The sequence below is a fragment of the Neofelis nebulosa genome, chromosome 12 (genome assembly GCF_028018385.1).
Source record: "Neofelis nebulosa isolate mNeoNeb1 chromosome 12, mNeoNeb1.pri, whole genome shotgun sequence".
NCBI lineage: Eukaryota > Metazoa > Chordata > Mammalia > Carnivora > Felidae > Neofelis > Neofelis nebulosa.
Window position 1 is genome coordinate 78467497 of NC_080793.1, and position 20322 is coordinate 78487818.

At 39.8% G+C, this 20322-nt stretch overlaps 2 protein-coding genes across 5 annotated transcripts in view; both read left to right on the forward strand.

Annotated features, from left to right (window-relative positions):
• The window catches only part of NMRK1 (nicotinamide riboside kinase 1), a 49601-nt gene extending 43715 nt beyond the window's left edge, over nt 1–5886 (forward strand). For all 3 annotated transcript variants that reach the window (XR_009251819.1, XR_009251820.1, XR_009251821.1), the window contains 2 exons: nt 1301–1486; nt 2616–5886. The gene's annotated coding sequence lies outside the window, so the exon portion shown is untranslated. The remainder of the gene's footprint in view (nt 1–1300; nt 1487–2615) is intronic.
• Nucleotides 5887–7120: 1234 nt separating this feature from the next.
• CARNMT1 (carnosine N-methyltransferase 1) overlaps nt 7121–20322 on the forward strand; it is a 43737-nt gene continuing 30535 nt past the window's right edge. The window contains exons 1-4 of one of the 2 annotated variants that reach the window (XM_058695673.1): nt 7397–7509; nt 14861–14940; nt 15443–15638; nt 16473–16636. In XM_058695673.1, coding sequence (XP_058551656.1) covers nt 14927–14940; nt 15443–15638; nt 16473–16636 — 374 coding nt within the window. In that variant the 5' untranslated portion in view covers nt 7397–7509; nt 14861–14926. Of the gene's footprint in view, nt 7510–14860; nt 14941–15442; nt 15639–16472; nt 16637–20322 lie in introns of both variants that reach the window. The other variant, XM_058695672.1, reaches the window with a different exon arrangement.

Sequence of the window (20322 nt, forward strand, 5' to 3'; positions counted from 1 at the left end):
CTCTATTTTTATAGGGGAGAGCGTGCTTGTTATCTTAAGACCAAATGATGGTCTCCTTCATCTAGATCCAGCTACTGCCAACAAAGAATACAAAGGCAAAACAAGCTAGTTCTAAGACAAACACTAGACTCATAAAGAGCAGAATTAGTAGAGGAATTCCAAGAATAAAATCATAAATCCTAGAACGATGATGATGATCATATAGGAACTCTGTTAGTGAGCCAAGGAAGTCCCAAGTGGCCTTTTCCCTTTTCTGTGAGATCCTTAGGTCAATAGCAGTTGGGGTCTGTGTTGACAGAAAATCAAGATATTTCACATAACGCCTAAGAAGTAGTTTGTCTCTGCAGATCTATTATTTGAGCAATCTGTTCTCTCAGTTTTGGTTAGCAAAATCTCTAGCCCTTCTTGTCCACCTGGAATGTTAAGTCTCTGTGAATAACAATTATTTGCAAGTTAATAAGGTTTCCCAAAGTAAAAGGACTTCATGAATCTTATTTAAGGGTAAACAAGACCAACTTCGATAGGCAGTAGATTCAGTGGTTAATAGTTTTTTTCTGGGTTTTGTAGACTTGCTTCCACTTCAGGGCTTTCCCATTTAATAGCTGTATGACTTTGACAGGGTCACTGAAAGTCTTCTTAGTGTTCTTATCTGTTAAAAAAAAAGGGGGGGATGACAATACTATTGTATTAAATTATATGCAATTATATATCTACAGTGTTTTGTACAGTGCCTGGCACTTATGGATTCACTTATTTATTTCACAAAATGGTTTTAGAAAATCTGTATGTGCGAGACACAGGGCTGGATGTTGGGGATATGGGCACGAACAAAACGAATACGCCTCCCACCCTCAAAGAAGTTTTACTTCAAAGTGGATAAAGCAGCCAATTAAAAGGCAAAGCAACATAATATGTAAATGTGAACTTCCAATGAGATGTCTTCTCATTGTATAAGTATAATCTGTAGATGAGCAGGCCCGCAGATTTCTAACATTTAATCATTATGAAACCAACTTGAGAATAATGAGGGAGTAACTTCGTTGGCACACTAAGAAAACTAAGGGATGCTTTTGTTAACCATTCTACCCAAAGTAAGAAAACAGGTTTGGGCTTCTTGTTCAGACAATAAAACGTGGAGTTTCCTTCTTTCAATTCATCGTGTTTATCCAGTCTATACCTGAGTGAGAGATCAGCTTTGGAAATGGTATGCAGGAATCTCATCCTGGATACCAAGGTACATACATATGTGTGTATGTATGTATGTATTTATAAAGTTTATTTATGTATTTTTCAGAGAGAGAGAGAGAGAGCAGGCGGAGGAGAGGCAGAGAAAGAGGGAGAGAGAGAATCCTAAGCAGGCTCCTTGCTGTCAGCCTGGAAGCTGAAGCAAGGCTCGATCTCACAAACCTCAAGATCATGACCTGAGCCAAAATCAAGCGTTGGACACTAAATCGACTGAGCCACCCGGGCATCCCTGGATACCAAGGTATTTAAAAAAATAATAGGCAAACTGAGAGCAGGGGAAAAAAAACAAAAAACAAAAAACTAAACATAGAAAACCACAGATATAAAACTCACTGACCAACAGCAGTTTTTTTTCAAGAAGACTGCTTGAAATCGAAGGATTTTGCCTCTAAAATGATTTTTTAATCATAGAATGTTAGAGCTACAAAGATCTTTTAAGAACAGTTGTCCAGCGGTTTCATTTTATAGATGAGAACATAGTCCAGGGAGATTAGTTGACTTCCCTAAGGTCATATGCCTACTTGTATCAATGTCAACATCCTAGCCTAGACCTCCTAAGCCAGATCCGGTGTTGTTGCTCTGTACTGTTCTGTTCCTTGTCACCTGGACCCAGTCAACCAGTGTTGACGACAGTGCTCATTAGTGACACACAAATAGTCATCCTGGCAGTGACATAGATTAGCTCTCTGAATATCCCCTCCTTCCACTTTCCTGAATGCCTTCCTCTACTTTAGAGGTTAGAAAGCGAAAACACACATTCCTCACACTTCTTTGTAACTAAGGTTCTCACTTGGAAGGCAGAAGCGAGCGTGATAAAATGATGGCCACATATGGGAAACCGTGATCTTATGGCAGAAGCATTTGGTGTTTTCAGGGTAGTTATAGCCCAGGTTTTATTATCTGGTCCTTAACATTATAAGTGATGAATGGTGGGCAGGGGTGGAATTGGTGTCCAATAAAACACTTTCCTTTGGAAAAACAGGCATTGAGCCACATTATTTCTGTGTAGCAGATCAAGCTCAATTCCCAGGGCTTCCTAAAAATTTTGTGTGCCAGCATTTCAATAAATTATTTTCTGCTTAAAGTAGCTAGAATGGAATCTGTTGTCTGCAGCTGAGAAATCTGACTTGGGTTGAGTGGTTTCCAAGTGAATCTTAGTGATGAAGGAAAGCCCCTTATGTCACTATTGAGAAGAAAATTGAAATTAGGCAACTTGAGTCTGAGGCCTGAGAATAGGGGGCTGAAGGTGTAAGTCCAGGTCTGAATCTGAAAGCTTGAGAACCCAAAGCTCTGCTGTCCAAGAGCAGAGGAAGCTGATTGTTTCGGCCCAAGCAAATTCACCCTTCCTCTGCTTTTTTTGTTCTACTCAGGCCCCCAGAGGATTGGATGGTGCCCACCTGCACTGATGAGAATGCTCTTTACTCAGTCTACTGACTCATATGGTAATCTCTTTTTGGAGACACGCTGACAGACACACCCAGAAATCGTGTTTTAACAGCTATCTGGGCATCTCTCAACTCAGTCAAGTTGACACATAAAACTAACCATTACAGGACTGCAATGTCAGGTAGTGCTAAGTGCTCTGAAGAAAAAAATGGATAAAGGAGCTGGGGTGTACGCGAAAAAAAGTAAGATGTCTTCTAATAAAAAATCAATTGTGCTATGTTCACCCAAGGAATACCTTATGGTGTGAAAACGAACAAACTATAGCTCTACACACAACGTGGATAAAACTTTGAAACATAGTATTGAGTAAAAGAAGCAAGAAATGATGCCATGAGAAAACAATCAGACTAAATCCAGAATATGGGATATTCTGCAGGTCCAACGATCCAGCTTTCTAAAAAAAAAAACAAAACAAAAACAAAAACAGAACAAAACAGAGCAAAAAAATGCCATGATAACAAGAAAGGAAGAGGGAAAGAAGCAGGGTCTTGAATAGAAGAGATACAAGAGTCATGATGTTCTGAGTTGTAACAACTAACTACAAAAAGACATCTTTGAGGCGATTAGGGAAATTTGAATAAGAACTGGGTATTAGAAGTTAATAAGATTGATTATTAATTTTTGTCGATAGACACAATAATGACATGATGGTTATCTTTTCAAAGTTCCTCTCAGACATGCACACTGAAGTTTGCATGGGGGAAAAACAATATAATGTCTGGGAACACCCTTGTAAAACAGCAAGAGGAGGTTAGGTAAAACAAGGTTACAAACTTTTGAGAATTGGTGACATTATTGGGTGAAGGATTGTAATAATATAGTAGATTGCTTATGTTATTGCCTCTACTTTTATTTTACTTTGAAAATGTCCATAATTCAAGTTTTTAAAATGAGAAACTTATTTAATTTACTTAGAAGCTTCTTCTGGGCTTATATGTAAAAATGTATCTAGAATTAAGTAGAAGTCACAGGTTTACGTGTGATTCTGAAGACCTTTTGTTTTGAGATTATTGTAGATTCGTATGCAGTTGCAAGAAATAAGTCAGAAAGATTTCATATACTATCGACCCAATGGCATTATCTTGCATAACCATAGCACACTATCACAGGCTGGAAGTTGACATTGATACAACCAATTGACCTTATTCAATTTCACCAGTTTGGTACGTATCCATTTATGTATATATGGCATATGTATTAATTTCTATGCAATTTTACCAAAGCATAGATTTGTGTGACCTCTACCACAGTCAAGATACAGAACAGTTCTATCACAAGATTCTTTTGTACTCCCTTTTATCACAACAGACACCCCTTTTACTCCTACCACCTCCGACCTCTGGCAGCCACGAATCTGTTTTCTAGCTCTATAGTTTTGTCATTTGAAGACAAAATATATAAATGGAATCATACAGTATGTGTAACCCTTTGTGATTTTCTTCTCACCATAATTCTTTTGAGATTCACCTAAGTTATATTTTTAAGTTATTTGTTTTTAAAATAATCTCTACATCCATTGTGGGGCTCGAACTCACAACCCCAAGATCAAGAGTTGCATGCTCCACTGACTGAGCCAGCCAGGCGCCCCTCATCTAAGTTACCGAGTGTATAAATAGATGATTCCTTTTCTCATTGCTGAGTAAGGATCTCATGGTATGGATGTGCTCCACTTTGTTTAACCATTCATCTACTAACACTCATTTGGGTTGTTACTAAATTTTGGCTTCTACCATGAGCTTTCGTGTAAATTAGGTTTTTGTGTGAACACATTTTTTCATTTCTCTGGGATAAATGTCCAAGAGTGCAATGACTGGATTGTATAGTATGCACAGGTTCAGTTTTGTAAGAAAGTGCTATACTCGTTCCCACAGTGGCTTTTCTATTTCCCATTCCCATTAGCAATGTATGAACATATGAGTGTGTGAGCTTTAACTGCTTAACTAATAGTTCTTCAGAATAACCGAAGAAAGAATGATCTGATGAAAATATTTCTGCCCAAATGGCCCCATGGTTTGCGAAGATTTCTATAGGAGGTACTCGTTGTAAAGAAGTTAGGTCAAGGAAGTCCTAAAAGTGCTTTGAAACAAGGCCAAAAATGTATCCTAGATACATCTGAAAGGAAGAGAGGAAATTAACATTTACAGAGCAGAAATACCAGGCATTTCTCATTCTTTATCTCATTTATTCCTCAGATGACCCTGTAAGAAGGGTACTATGCTCATTTTAGAAATAACGTAATCAAGGTCTCAAGTAACTTTTCAAACAGTCACAGTTACCAACCGGCAAAGTGAGACTAAAAAGCCCAGCTTCTAGCTGCCTTTAGCTCAGTGCAGGAAACATAGGAGGCAATCAACACATTTGTTGAGAAGACTGAATGAATAGATGAATGTCAGTTCTGCTATTTATGTACTCCTTGGCAAGACAATTAAATTCTCTGAGTCTTTCTTCTTTTGTTGAAGGAAGACAATAATAACACCTCCTTCACAATGTCGGGAACAAATGAGGTGATGTGAAAAAAAAATTGAAAAATGTTAAATGTTACATAATATTCTAAAAGTACAGTCAGGGTCATAACCAAATACCGATAAAATGCAGGCACAAGAGTTGGGTGGGTGGGTGGGTGTAGTGCCAGTAAGGTACTGTGCCCCATGGATTATTTAATATCGAGTTTCCTTATCTGTGAAATCACAAGTGAGATTAAGGTGGAGCGCCTTAATGACATAGACCCTAAGATTCTCACCGAATAATGAGACAGAACCAAGCAAACCTCTACATAGATTAATTTGAAAATGTTTATTATCCTTCCCAGGATGATGAAATGTTGCTGATTATCATTATCCATGGCATTCTGGCCGATATCAATTAGGTCATTGAGACCTATATCAGTGCATCAAAATTATTACACAGGTAATTTGCATATTTGTATGTGCAATTATATATGAAGACAGTATTGGTTAACAGTTAATAATATGAGAATATATATATAACTTCCAAATACCAGTTTCTAAGAAAAATATGCACTGGATAGAAGTGGAAGAATGGGCAAGGAATTGATATATTGTGTCTGGGTAGGGGATAAGACTGGCTAGAAAGGTAAAGAAGCTTCACATTTGTAACTCTTTGTATTTTCCATTTGAATTTTGGAGCATATATTACTGCATTACTATTCAATAAATACTTTAACCTTTTATAAAATCTTGTATAAAAATGTAACATTAACATAGACTAACCACAGGACTTTTTATTTTTTTTTTAATTTTTTTTTAATGTTTTACTATTTTTGAGAGAGAAGAGCAAGCAGGAGGGGGACAGAGAGAGAGGGAGACATAGAATGGGAAGCAGGCCCCAAGCTCTGAGCTGTCAGCACAGAGCCCGACGTGGGGCTCGAACCCACGAACGGTGGGATCGTGACCCGAGCCGAAGCTGGACGCTTAACCAACTGAGCCACCCGGGCGCCCCACCACAGGACTTTTTAAAGCATTGCTTTTAAATTATTAAATTCTGAAAATATGAAGCCACTTCCTTTTCAATATCATTATATGTTTTTACTCTATTTGTGGTCTCTGGGCATATTTAACTCTTCTGAAAAAAGCACTCTTTCCCCTTTAGCACTTTTTTGTAAGACTGACATGCTGAGTGACAGATAAAATTGAATAAAATCAGTTATTTTCTAAGAATAGTATTAAGTGTGAATGTGGAGCACCTGTTTTAACTATGAGCTCAGAAGCAATGAGGCAAAAAACGTATAGAGACGAAGAAGAGAAAGAAGTTAAGGCTGGCATTGATAAGGACCACGGTTGGAGGCTACTGGCACCAGCGCTGAGGCATTATGGCTCATGGGCACTTTGGGGGTCTTCCAAAGCGCGGGTACTGGACTGAGTTTGGGTCCAACATGTTCTTCATCGGCTACCACCACCAGTCCTGGCGGGATTAGGATTTTGGCAAACTCCTCAACACTGAAAAGATGATGGTGAGTCTCTCCCCGCCCTCCCCGCCCCCCCGTAATTACAAATGGAAATGTATTTAGAAAATAAATTAAGATTTAAATTAGGGTGGACGCAAGACCTTCCCTCTAGATTTTCTTAAATAAAAATTCCTAATGAAGTCATCAGAGCTGACCAGTTTTTCTGTTTTCCCTTCCTATAGACTTAGTTCAACTGCCTGTCCCCAAATCCAGCACTCGCAGGCTCTTAAACCCAACCCACGCCGTGTCTCGCAGGTGCCAGCCCCACCCCACCAGGGATTCCCCCTCCTTCGCTCCTCCCACCTGACCCTTCGCCCCGCCCATCGGGCGCGCCGTCCTTACGGCAGCGCGCGGTCGCCGAGGCCCGGCAGCAAATGAGCGCAGGCGGCCGCGGCCCTCCGTCGTACCCTCGCATGCGCCTGCGCGCTCGTGCCGGGCGCTCCTGAAGACCTGGCGGAGCCCGGCGCGGATGGAGGCCTGAGGGCGGCGGGGGCGGAGCGCACCGCGAGCTGGGGGCATGTCCGCGGCGGGCGCCGTCTAGAGGAAGGCCGAGCAGCCGCCACCACGCTCTCAGTCGCGGCGAGACGCAAGCGAGCCAGGCCTAGGGCCGCGGCGGCGATGCAGCGACGGCGGCGCCCTCCGCCGCCCGCTTCTCAGCTGCCCGAGGGCTGCGGGGGAGGCGGCGGCGGCCGCGGCGGGAGCGAGGAGGTGGAAGTGCAGTTCTCCGCCGGGCGTTTGGCCTCAGCCGCGGCGGTTTCGGCGGCGGCGGCGGCCGCGCGCAGCACCGAGGAGGAGGAGGAGCGGCTCGAGCGCGAGCACTTCTGGAAGATCATTAATGCCTTCCGCTACTACGGGTAAGAAGCCCGTGGCGGACCCCGGCGCAGCCCATCGAGGTGCCCGCTGGTTGCGGCGGACCCGCCGGAACGGGGGCGCCCGCCGCGCTCGCCCTCGGCCGCCACGCCTCCGGGGCACCCGGACCGGGCCGCCAGATCTGACCTCCGGGCCCCTGAGTCACCTCGTACCACGTTAGCCCTTCCCGGCCCTGCACAGCCGCGTGTCTGCCGCGCCGTCTGCTGCTCAGCCTCGTGTCTTCCAACCTCAGGATCAGATTAGCTCTCTTGCCTTTCATCCCTCGTTAAAGGTTTGGCTTTGAGGCCGGTGGGGGTGACCGGAAAAGTGCTGTTAACAATTGCAGATAGAAGATGATGGTGGTAAAATCGTCCAGTGCTGGGCATGATCTGTATGTGTTGTCGATGTCCTCCAAACTGAACACACGGAGAACCCAAGTTCACCTACACGTGGGATGCCGTAGGACGAATTTTCCCAAACTGTTGGCCAGTTCTTGTGAGAGCTGCGTAAGATTTCCACCCCAACCCCCTTGGCGCTTTGAATGTACAGGCACATTAGTGGTGAATGATGGCGCTCAATGTCTTTAACTGGTGGGTGAAATTATGGTCCGAGGTGGTCCGGATGCTCTACAATTTAAGTATTAAAGAGGGAAATGAGAGAAGGCACAGCAAAGAACCGCTTTTATGATCTTTTCTTCGGCAAATATGTATCGAATTCTCACTGTGGGCTGGGCACGGTGGTAGGACTTTTAAACTCCCTAACTTCCACTTTTCTTTTTTAGATAGATGTTAAAATAGCTTAGTCGCAAAATTATAATTCCGAGATCTGAAAGGGACTTAGATTTTTAGGTAAATATAGCACTTTCATTCGTGTTAAGAGATGAGGCCACCGACGGCTGTGTTCTGAGTCTGCAGTTGGAATGAGATACACGGACATGACCTGCACAAGTAAAACTTGTTCCCTTAGATGGGCTCCTGCTGTGCTTTATGCAGACTTCTTTTTTTTTTTTTTTTTTTTAATTGCTTGACTGTGACCTCTTCAAGGGCAGGGACTGATCCTTATTTATTTTTGTGTCACCAGAGCTTGGCATATGTTGTTGGAGCTCTATTTTTAACAAATAAGACAAGTAGTAGCAAAGAAATGCGTTTGTCATTCCCAAGTAGTCTGAATTTGTGACAGGTCGGTAGTTTGTTACTGTTTTGAATTGGGAAACTTGCTTAATAAAAACTTAAAGTTATTTAGAATCTGACTACATTTGTAACATGAAATTTTGAAATGCAAAGATCTTGGTGAAATAATTTACTGATTAAACCCAAGCACAGGAACCGTGGACTGCATTACTTATGGAGCCCAAAAGGGAAGTAACTCATATGGGTATTTTACTTAGTATCAACACAGGGAGGAAGGCAGAAAACCACAGAATTGAATTTGATGCAAGTATTGTGCCTTCAAGAATCACCACGGGGAGGGGAAACAACTGACCTTAGATTTAGATAGCTAGGAGAGGTAGGTACAGAAAAGTCTGGTACATTTTACTATGAAAATTCTAGAAAGAATATTGGAATATTTTCTGGAAATACAGTGAATCACAGTGGACCCAATTAGTTAAAATGTGTGTTTGTGCAGGTTCATATATAAAATTGATACTTATGATTAGGTATCAAATGGGCCTTTTTGTGAGAGCACAGAGACCTTTGATCTGGCACCAGGGCTCAAGTGTGGCAATATAGAGAAGAGTGCTTGTGTGAATGTTCTGGTGGTTGTGATAGATTCCTATACTCATCCCTCTGTTTAATGTGGGATTGAGGACAGTTTCACTTTTTAAAAACAATCCTTTTTATTTGTGTGTACTTTTTTTTTTTTTTAAGTGTTTCTTTATTTGAGAGAGAGAGAAAGAGAGAGTCCCAAGCAGGCTCCTGTCAGCGCAGAGCCCAATGCAGGGCTCTATCTCATGAAGAGTAAGATCATGATCTCAGCTGAAATCAAGAGGCTTAACTGAGCCACTCAGGTGCTCCTGGCATGTACGCTCTTGATGAAACATTGAAATAGACTGAAAATAGTATTTAAAAAATGCGTTTTAAAACATCACTTGAAGGTCTAAGGGGTATGGAAAGCATTTTGTAGCAGAAAATACTCTGAGTTGTTACAGTCCAACATTTTATGATCTTCTAGACCTCCACTGTGGTACCGTAGTTATTAATCACATCTCGCTAAATTTAAGCTTAAATTAATTAAAACTTAATAAAATGTAAAATTCATTTTCTCAGTCTCACTAGCCACATTTCAAGTGCTTTTCAAATGTGGCTGGTGGCTGCCATATTGGACAGTGCAGATGTAAGCCTTTCCATCACTGCAGTACGTTCTGATGGACGATCCTATTCTGAAGCTTTAGCAAGTACTTCTAAATTGTGGAGTTTACTTTTATTGCTAAATGTCTTTTAGTTATTATATAGGGGACTTAGATTAAAAATCACAAGGCAAGAATTGTCTTGATTAATGTTTTTCCAATGGCTTCCAACTTTGTGTTTCCTACAGATTATGCATAGATGATATATTTTGATTAAGGCAAAAACGATTCGAGTATTGTAGCAAATAGCAAAAAAAAAAAAAAAAAATTTGTCAGTCCTAAAATGAATGAAGATACTTGGTCATGGAGAAGATACTACAGTTAAAAAAAATCAAAGGTCTCATCAGAAACATCCTGCTTTTAGAAATAGCAATTAGGTGAGATTTAAAACATGGAGAGGTAAAGTTCTTTTGTACAGGTGAAGGAATAGCCATATAAAGAGGCAAACAGCTTGCCCAGGCTTACACAACCAAGTTGTGGTAGAGTCTGGCCTGAAATCCAGAATTGTTCACTAAGATTTTACCCTGCATTAGTAAGCAGTGATACTTAGTAAGACAGTTTTAACTGTGAGGTTTTTTTTTTTTTTTTCTTTAATGTTTATTAATTTTTGAGAGAGAGACAGAGACAGAGTGTGAGCTGGGGAAGGGGCAGAGAGAGGGAGACACAGAATCCGAAGCAGGCTCCAGGCTCTGAGCTGTCCTCACAGAGCCTGACGTGGGGCTCGAACCCATGAACCACAAGATCATGACCCGAGCCGAAATCAGACACTTAACCGACTGAGCCATCCAGACGCCCCTAACTGTGAGTTTTTTTTTTTTTTTTTCAACGTTTTTTATTTATTTTTGGGACAGAGAGAGACAGAGCACGAACGGGGGAGGGGCAGAGAGAGAGGGAGACACAGAATCGGAAACAGGCTCCAGGCTCCGAGCCATCAGCCCAGAGCCTGACGCGGGGCTCGAACTCACAGACCGCGAGATCGTGACCTGGCTGAAGTCGGACGCTTAACCGACTGCGCCACCCAGGTGCCCCTAACTGTGAGTTTTTAATAAATATTTAAAATGGATTGAGACAGACTTTCCTTCTGAAAAGATAATGCTTTCCCGTTTGGAATTCTAGAGTAATTCAACAGGTGCAGAGGAATGGGTCTATGACCTTGGCCCTTGGCTCAGACCCAGCAGTATCAGACCCACGCTGATGAAAGGAGACTAAATCAGAGTTGGGGTCACTGCCGAGACCAGCCTTCCGGAGAGAGCTGAAGGAAATAATATCCCAGAGCTATCCCAGGAAATAATGGCTGCTCACTCTCCTTTCTCCCCTTAGCCACCAGAGGATATGGCCTCTTGCCACTGAGTTCAGAACCAAGGAGAGCCTGAAGGTTATAAAAAATTCCTTAAAAGCCGTTTGGGAAACTTTGTTTAAAGGGCCAGGCAATGAATGTTTTTAAGGTTGAAAGGCTAGGTAGTCTCTTACAGCTATTTAACTCTGCCCTGTGTGGAAACAACTGTCGGCAGTATGTGAACAATTGGGCATGGCTATATTCCAGTAAAACTCCTTGTAAAATGGGCCTAGTAGCCAGGGGGCCATAGTTTGCCCACCCCTTTCTTAAAGTACATTGGTAGGGTAAGCATCTTTAGAACAGTAAAGCTAGCTTCATTTAAAATAATATAGTAAGGAGGCTCCTGGGTGGCCCAGTCAGTTGGGCGTCTGACTTCGGCTCAGGTCATGATCTCTCGGTTTGTTGGTTCGAGCCCTGCATTAGGCTCTGTGTTGACAGCTCGGAGCTGGAGCCTGCTTCAGATTCTGTGTCTCCCTCTCTCTGCTTCTCCCCCACTTATGCTCTCTCTCTCTCTCTCTCTCTCTCAAAAATAAAGCTTAAAAAAATTTAAAATAATGTAGTAAGGAGTAGACTCTCTTCTCAACTTCTAAGACCTCCCTTATTTCAAGAGAGACACTGTGGGTGTATGTTATGGATAGTTTGGCACACCATAGAGTAATCAAGGGTTAAAAGATATGCAGCCTCTCATCCTGTTCTGTGTTGTTAACATCACTTCTGTATCAGTAATTGACAGCAAATACGTGTGGGCTCTTCTGACCAATCTATAACTTACCTCGACTACCCTGCAAACGTGGAAATTAAGTAGTCTTCATCGAGCATCAAAAATGGCACTTAGGGAACATAACTGAACGTGTATTCACTGCTCTTTGCATATGCTGAAATCTGGAGATTCAGTGGGGACAAGACTGTATTTTAGAATTCATAGGGAGTGGTAGACTTAGGCCGGGTACAGCACTCCCAGGGAGCAGGCCTCTTAGGAATCTTTGGGAGACCTAATGAGGGCCTGGGAGAGGTGGTGATTTGCAGACAGTTTACGAAGTAGAATCAAAAGGATCTGGGGCTTGTGATTGTGGGATCTGTGAGAAGAGGCATTTTAGGATGACTCATTTGTTTCTGACCTGAGTGGATGTATGGTGTGCCATTCATCAGCCATATGGGAAGAAGTGCCAGGTTTTTTGGGGGGATGATCGTGTGCTACGTTCAGTGTGTCTGTGTTGAATTTTGAGGTGTGCTGAGAGGAATGTTGAGCGGCATCCAGTGGCCAAGAATACTAGAAATGAAGTACTGTAAGACTGTTTTCACCATTTGACTGTGAGCTGTAAACCTTCACAACTCCACTGTTTGCCTAACACAGTATGGTCACTTTTAATTATTCTTTAGTGTCATAATCTATTTTATAGGAATGCAAACTGATGCAGTCCTTCTGAAAATCAGTTTGTGTTAACCTGAAAAATACTTATTCTTTCTTTTTTTTTTTTTTTTTTTTTTTTTTACTTTTTTTGAGTTTATTGATTTTTGAGACAGATAAGAGCATGAGTAGGGAAGGGGCAGAGAGAGAGAATCCCAAGCAGACTCCGAGCTTTCATCGCAGAGCCTCATATGGGGCTGCAACTCACAAAACTGTGAGATCATGACCTGAGCCGAAACCAAGAGTCAGGTGCTTAACCGGCTGAATCACCCAGGGGCCCCTACTTACTCTTTCTAACTTGGTAATTCTTCTTTAGGGAATTTGTAGTATTTTTTTTCCCTAAAATATAGACCAATTTAGAACAGAAAGTTTATCATATAGACAAGTGAAAGTATCTAGATGTCCAGTGTTTGGGAAATATGTAAATTTTGGTTGCATAGATGGGATAATGAACAGTCATTATATAGTCTTTTGTGCTGTAGTCATTAGAGAACTTTTTTTCTGATCTGGGAAAATGCCTTTGATAAAGATGAAGGATTACAAGTGCTTCTGAAAACTTGGTGTACATGTGAATCATTTGGAGATCTCGTTAAAAGGCAGATTACATTTCGGTAGGTCTTCGGTGGGGCGTCAGATTCTTCATTTCTAGTTACCTCCAAGTGATCTGCTGTTCTGTGTATCACGTGTTGACTAGAAAAGCACTTAAGTGACTTTGTCTTAACGACAAGGAGAACTATGTCAAAAAGTTAGAAGTGATTGCCTCTAGAAGAGGAATTATTAGTAGCTTTTTTTCCTGGAGGACTTTTACTTCTCTACATTTTTTTTTTTTTTGTATTTTCATTATGTAAATTAGATATACCTACCATATTTGAGCTATGTTTCAGGCCCTGGGCTAAGTGATATGTGTGCATTATTTTGTTACATTTTCAGTAAAATCCATTGGGTTGGCAGAGGAGTATTACGGTAGCCACCTCATGGAATTTTATGGAGATTTTCCAGAATAATCCATGTTTAGTGACTTTTGATGTAGGGCCTGGCTTTTATTAAATCTCAATAAATGACAGCTTCTGTCATCATTATCATCATCATCATCATCACTGTTATGTATTACCTTGTTTTGTGTATGAGACAAGTGGGGCACAGAGGAAGGAAGTAGCTCTCCAAGGGTTGCACAGCAAATGGGTGGCATAACCTGAATTTCAATTCATATATGTGTTTTGACTCCAGAGCTCACTATTACACTGTCTCCAGGGGGGAAGAAAGCAAACATGCCTGCAGCCACTGCCAATTTCATCTATTCACGTTACCTCGCCATTCCCCCCTCACCCCTAACTACCATAGCCACCACATTAAGCTTCTAAAAGCATGGTCAGGTTATTGCTTTAGTCAAGAGCTTCCTCAGAACGTCTTTATTACTATTCAGAAATTAGTGATGTGGCATAAAAATGAGAATTATTTGGATGAATAGAAAGGTTCAGTCAATCAAATGAAAAAGTGCTTTTCATTTTTATCTAGTATGGAGTAAATGCCAAAGAGTGTTTAGAAGAAACATAAACATTGACTTACTTGTTTGTGTGTATAAAATGTAAAGAACGATGCAGTGAATACCCAGAAATCTAACACCTGGGTTAAAAAAAAAAAAACAAAAAACATCCTTTCCCTTTCCCTTCAAAGAACATCACTTTATTGAACTTTCATTTACTTGCTTTCCTTATAGTTTTTCTACTTGTATTCAGTCCCTGTAATGTATTGTTTATTTTTATAAAAGGTGGAATTGTACATTATGCATTTTTCTGCAACTTGCTTTTTTCGACAAATACTTACATTCGTGAGTTTTATCCATATTATTGTGTCTAGTTGTAGTTTATTAATTTAATTACCTTCCATTGTATGATTATACGGTACTTTCTTCATTCATTTTACTGGTGATGGACCTTTAGGTTGTTTGTTGTTTATAACAGTGCTATTAAGAAGATAGTTTCTTGGTGCCCATTTGCGAGAGTTTCTTGAGTATGTGTCTAGGACTATAATTGCTATGACATAGGGAGTGTGTGTATTAAGATTTACTGCGAAATGCTAAATTATTTTCCAGAGTGGTTGTACCAATTTATGCACCTACCATCAATCAGTATATATATGTATACATATTTATATATTCCTATAGTCAGGCTTTTAGATTTTGCCCATCTGATTGATATAAAATGGCACTCATTGCAAATGTAATATTTGACTTTTTTAAATGATGGTTTGTTTTTTTTTTTTCAGATTTTATAAATAGATAATCCCCAAAGTGACCTTTAGAGTTATCTGGAAACTTCTGGATTGCAAATTATGAATAATATCATGTAAATTTCATTTTTTTTTTTTTGTTTACTACTTTTGTAGTGCATAAGATCTTTTGTGATTTTTAAAAATTTAGCTTGGTTGGCTGTTAGTTAATTTCAAAACACATTTTGTGTATTCTAAAGTAATTTCAGAGCAGTATTCTGCTCTGATACATTTAAAGCATTCAACTAGTTTGCTGAAAATTTTAAGCTTGGAAATTAAAATCATAAAAATAAACTCATTGTACGTTAATCCTCTTCATGTTTTCTTTTACCCCCCAAATGGTGCAGATGTTTACTTTGCTACTCATAAACTCTTTGTCTTTTGTTTGTCTAAAGAATTTGTAATAAGGTGAAAATATAAAATTTCTAAGTTGGTATCCTTTAAGAAACCAAAAGATTGTAAATAACAGGACAGTATCCAACATTATAAGGAATAATTATACAGAAAGACAGCCTTAAAATAAGATTGGCCCTGGTGAGAATTCTTTCGCCAATTTAAAAAACACCTTTTATGTTTTAGCACCAGTATGCATGAGCGAGTGAACCGAACAGAAAGACAATTTCGATCACTTCCAGATAACCAACAGAAACTACTTCCTCAGTTTATTCTTCACTTGGACAAGATTCGGAAATGCATTGACCATAATCAAGAAATACTACTGACCATTGTGAATGATTGCATACATATGTTTGAAAATAAAGAATATGGAGAAGATGTATGTGAAAGTTTGTTCTATTTTTATTTTAGGGTTTAACCTCTGTCTTTTGAGGTCTTTATCTTTCTGGATTTCATTTTTATATTTTGCATGAGTCATTTGCTCTACTCAGAGAGTGTTTTCACTTACATGTTCAGGCATTTGATTAGGCTTAATAGGATAGTACGCCAGAAACTGGATTTGTTCACTGATTTTTTTCCCTAAAAATAGTAAGATAATTGTTGCCATATGGATATACATTTCACATAGTATTCTGACTGTTCTAGCATGTAGAGTTAGTGACTTAAATTTTTGTAAACAACTTTAGTAGCCGTGTAAAATTAATTTCCCTTGCTAAACTCATTGTCAGTATCTTGTATCTATTGATATTTATCTTTTACTTTAAGAAATTATTTTCACTTCTAAATCTCAAGGGACTGGCAGTAATAGAAACTGAAGTCCTCTTTTTGTATCCACAGGATAGATACAGTTGGGCCACTCCAGTGTGAGCCTCTCCATGCTGCCCCATCAATGACCCGGAGGGACTTTCTTCCCTCTCTTAGAGAGAGATGTTCCGTCTCCATAGGAGCTCAGTTCTGGTCCTCTCCTGAGTAAAAACTGCTTAATTATATGGTGGTTTCATGATTAGTGGACTTTAATCTATTGAGGGTAGAAGTGAGACCACCAAGCTCTTTTCATTTAGGATCTCAAGCTGCACTTGAATCCCGGTTGAGGTGAGAGGCTAGTGATTTATCCACTAGACCATCTATATGGCCCCTGAGTAGCATGTCTGTGTGACCACATCCAAAATTGATTACTTTGTCAGAAGCTAATTGATTTCTGTTTTTTAAACAGGGGAATGGAAAGATTATGCCAGCATCTACATTTGACATGGATAAATTAAAATCCACGCTGAAACAGTTTGTGAGAGACTGGAGTGAAACCGGGAAAGCAGAAAGGGAAGCCTGCTACCAGCCAATCATTAAAGAAATTTTAAAAAATTTTCCAAAAGAGAGATGGTAAATAGTATCTTATTTTTAACCCATTTCTTTAAAGATAAGCACTAAGTTTTTCTGTAAGAAATGTCGCAGTCTTGATTCATTTTTATAGTTGCTGTGTGCCTGTATTTTTTCATATATGGATGTGTGGTCTTGTGTGTGTTTTTAGATGCTTTGTGTGAAGCTGTGGTTAATATTTTGAATACTCTTTGCCGTAGCACTTAATCACTCTAGAAATTTGTAAGGTTAGATGTTCATTATCAGTGATGTTTTCCTTTTATAATTTGCTTATGGCAAAGCAAAAAGCTTCAGACTAATTTAATTTTCCTTTTACGACAAACTTGTAAGTAAATAGGGGATTTATAGCTTAGAGCAGAGATTCGTCACTTTTTTGTGCCATGAAAACCCTACACAGGCCACTTTTCTGAATAACATTTCTGAATGGATCGGATAGAAGGCATAAGATTACCAAGAAACCAATTTTGAAGCACAGCTATAAAAATATTTAAAAAGCTAATGTGTGCTAGAACATGCTTTGTATCCTGTATTGCACTAAATCAGATCTAGCAGCAAGTATAATTACTGTACTTTAAAAATGCCAGTGTATGTGTTATTTTGAGAATCTCAACAGCTTCAAAATAACAGATAAGTTGCGTACATTTTACACTTCTTATATATTCTCCCTAATCACCAGTTCTTAACATTTTACATTTACTTCATTATTTCTTCTTCCTACTTCCCTCCCTCCTTCCCCTGCTTTATAAGTATGTCTAAAACCACCTATATGCACAGCTACTATTTAAACCATTTGAGAGATCAATTTGTGTGTACATTACGTTTTGTTTTGTTTTTTTTACCTCTTAATACGTCAGAGTTAATTTCTGAAGAACAAGAATATACATAAATACAGTGCAGTTATCAGGTGGAGGAAAATTTAATACTGTCTTCTAATCTACAGTCTGTATTCAATTTTTATAAATTATCCTGAAAATATTCTTAATAACATTTCTTTCTAGTCTAGATCCAGCCCTGGATATTGTATTACATTTCATTATAATATTTTAGTTTTTAATCTGGAACAGTTCCTTGGCCTTTCTTTTTCTTTCATGACATTGACATTTGTGAAGAATACAAGGAAGTTATTTTATACACTGTTCCTCAGTTTGAGATTATCTGTTTCTTCATGATTGAATCTGGATTATATGTCCTTTTGAAAACAATACATAATTGATACATAATTGATGTGTTCTTTTTAGGATGTCACATTTGGAGTAGTGCAATGTCTGTTAGTCCATCAATAATAATTTTAATTTTGATTACCCATTCAGAATGTCATTCAGTTTCCCTACTGTTCAGTTACTGTTTCTCCTCTTACAACTCATAAGCAGTTTCTGGGGAGACACTTTGAGACCATGCAATTAATTTCCTGCTCCTCCTCAAACTTTCTCTGCCTTAGAATTGTCAGCCAGTGAGGATTTTTGCATGAACTAATCTATCCTGTGATGGTTATGGAATGGTGATTTTCTTTTTTTTTTAAGATTTTTTTTTTCTTAACATTTATTCATTTTTGAGAGACAGAGCATGAGTGGGGTAGGGGCAGAGAGAGGGAGACACAGAATCTGAAGCAGGCTCCAGGCTCTGAGCTGTCAGCACAGAGCCTGACGTGGGGCTCGAACTCACAAACTGTGAGATCATGACCTAAGCTGAAGTCGGATGCTCAACCGACTGAGCCACCCACATGCCCTGGAATGGTGATTTTCTAACTTTACAATTATCAGCATTCTATTATATCCGTAAACTATTACCTGAAAGGACCAATGGTTCCTATTTTATTTAGTGAGTAATGATCCATTACTGTTGGTTTGTTGTTCAAATTGCCTCAGCTTTAGCCAGCAGGAGTGCCTTCAAGTTGGCCCCTTTGTCCTTTCAGCATGGCCCAATTGTTTTTTAGCGCTTCCTTATTTCTCTGGCACAGTAAAATATTTTAGTCCCATTGTGTATCTTCCCGACTTTAGCCTTGGAATTGGATGTTTTTCCAAGGACCCAGTTCCTTTAATGTGGAATGGTGTATAGAAACCAAGATTGGGCCATAGGCATTTTTGTTGTTACTAAGATGTCACTGCTTTTGAGCCTTTTAGTGGATAGAACACACACACACATATTAGAAATCATTAGTTCATACTAATCCCTTCATTTCCAGTCTAACCCCAAAGGTTTCCTTCTTGGCCTCCCTGTTCCCTATATCTGTCTGCCTTTTTCCACAGTAAGAACCCTGGCTTCTGACAACATCAATACATTTACTCATTCACTCAGTCCTACAGTACTCACATAAGGCTTTCAGAATTGCTACCTCCATACCACTATGAAAAACAAACTACCCACATGACTTTAGGATTTGCTAGCAAGTATTTTTTCCCCTAAACTAAGGTTATTCACAAAAATATTCTTTACAGGTTACTCAGATTCACTTCCTTTCAACCCCCTACCCTCAGTGTGGTTGTGTGTTTAATATGAAATTCAGTACATCATGGTTTATTTCTGTTTGCTTTCAGTTTTTAGGGTTGTTCTGTCCTCCCCCCATTCTCCATCCTTGCTGATATATATTTATTTTTTTGATTCATGAGCTGTCAGCTATCAACTTGTGATAATCAGAAAAAGTGTCATTCCCTCTCCTATTCCTTCGATAGCCATCTCTTCAATCCTCACTCTCAATCCCACACCCCATGTAGGTAATCAGTATCATTGATTTCTTGTTTGTCCTTGTTTTTATTTTTTGTTTCCTATGAATGTAAGCAGATACAGGTTTTCTTCTAAATTGCCTCCTTTTTTCAAACACAAAATGTAGCAGCCTGTATATTTTATGTTGCATTCTGCTTTTTTCATTTAACAGTTTATCTTAGAAATAGCCAATTGTTGGGGCTCCTGGCCGGCTCAGTCGGTAGAGCATTGACTCTTGATCTCAGGGTTGTGAGTTTGGGCCCCATGTTGGGTGTCGAGATTACATAGTGTTACAATTAATGACCATATGCATGTGTATTTTTGTACTGTTGGAAGTGTATCTTTAGTGTAAATTATTAGACATGGGATTAGTGAATCTGAAAGGTAAATGCATGTGGGACATAAGTGTATTGGTTACCTGTTGCTATAAAAGAAATTACCACAAGTTTAAATGCCTGTTGCTGTAAAAGAAATTACCACAAATTTAACTGCTTAAAACAGACACATTTATCATTTCACAGTTTCTGTGAGTCAGAAGTCTGGACATAGCTTAATTGAGTCCTTGGTGTAGGATCTTTAAAAGGTTGCGTCAGGATGTCTGGTGGGCTGTGTTCTCATCTGGTGGCTCAACTGTGGAAATATCTGCTTCCACACACACTCATGTTGTTGGCAGAATTCATTTCATTGGGGTTGCAGGACTGAGGGCCCTAGCTTCCTGTTGCCTGCCGTGGGAGTCTGCCTCAGCGGTTTTGTCTTGTGAGCTTTCCCCAACTGGTCACTTACTTCGCCAGGCTGGCAAGGAGTCTTTAGAAGCCTTCAGTGGAGTTTTTATGATGTGATGTTATCACACGGTGACTGTTGGTTAGAAGAAGCAAGTCATAAATCCCTGCACACACTAAAGGGAGCAGATTATCAAAAGGTGTGAACACCAGTAGGTGGGGCCCTTTAGGCTCTGTGCCACAGTTATTGCCACATATCCCTATAAGGGC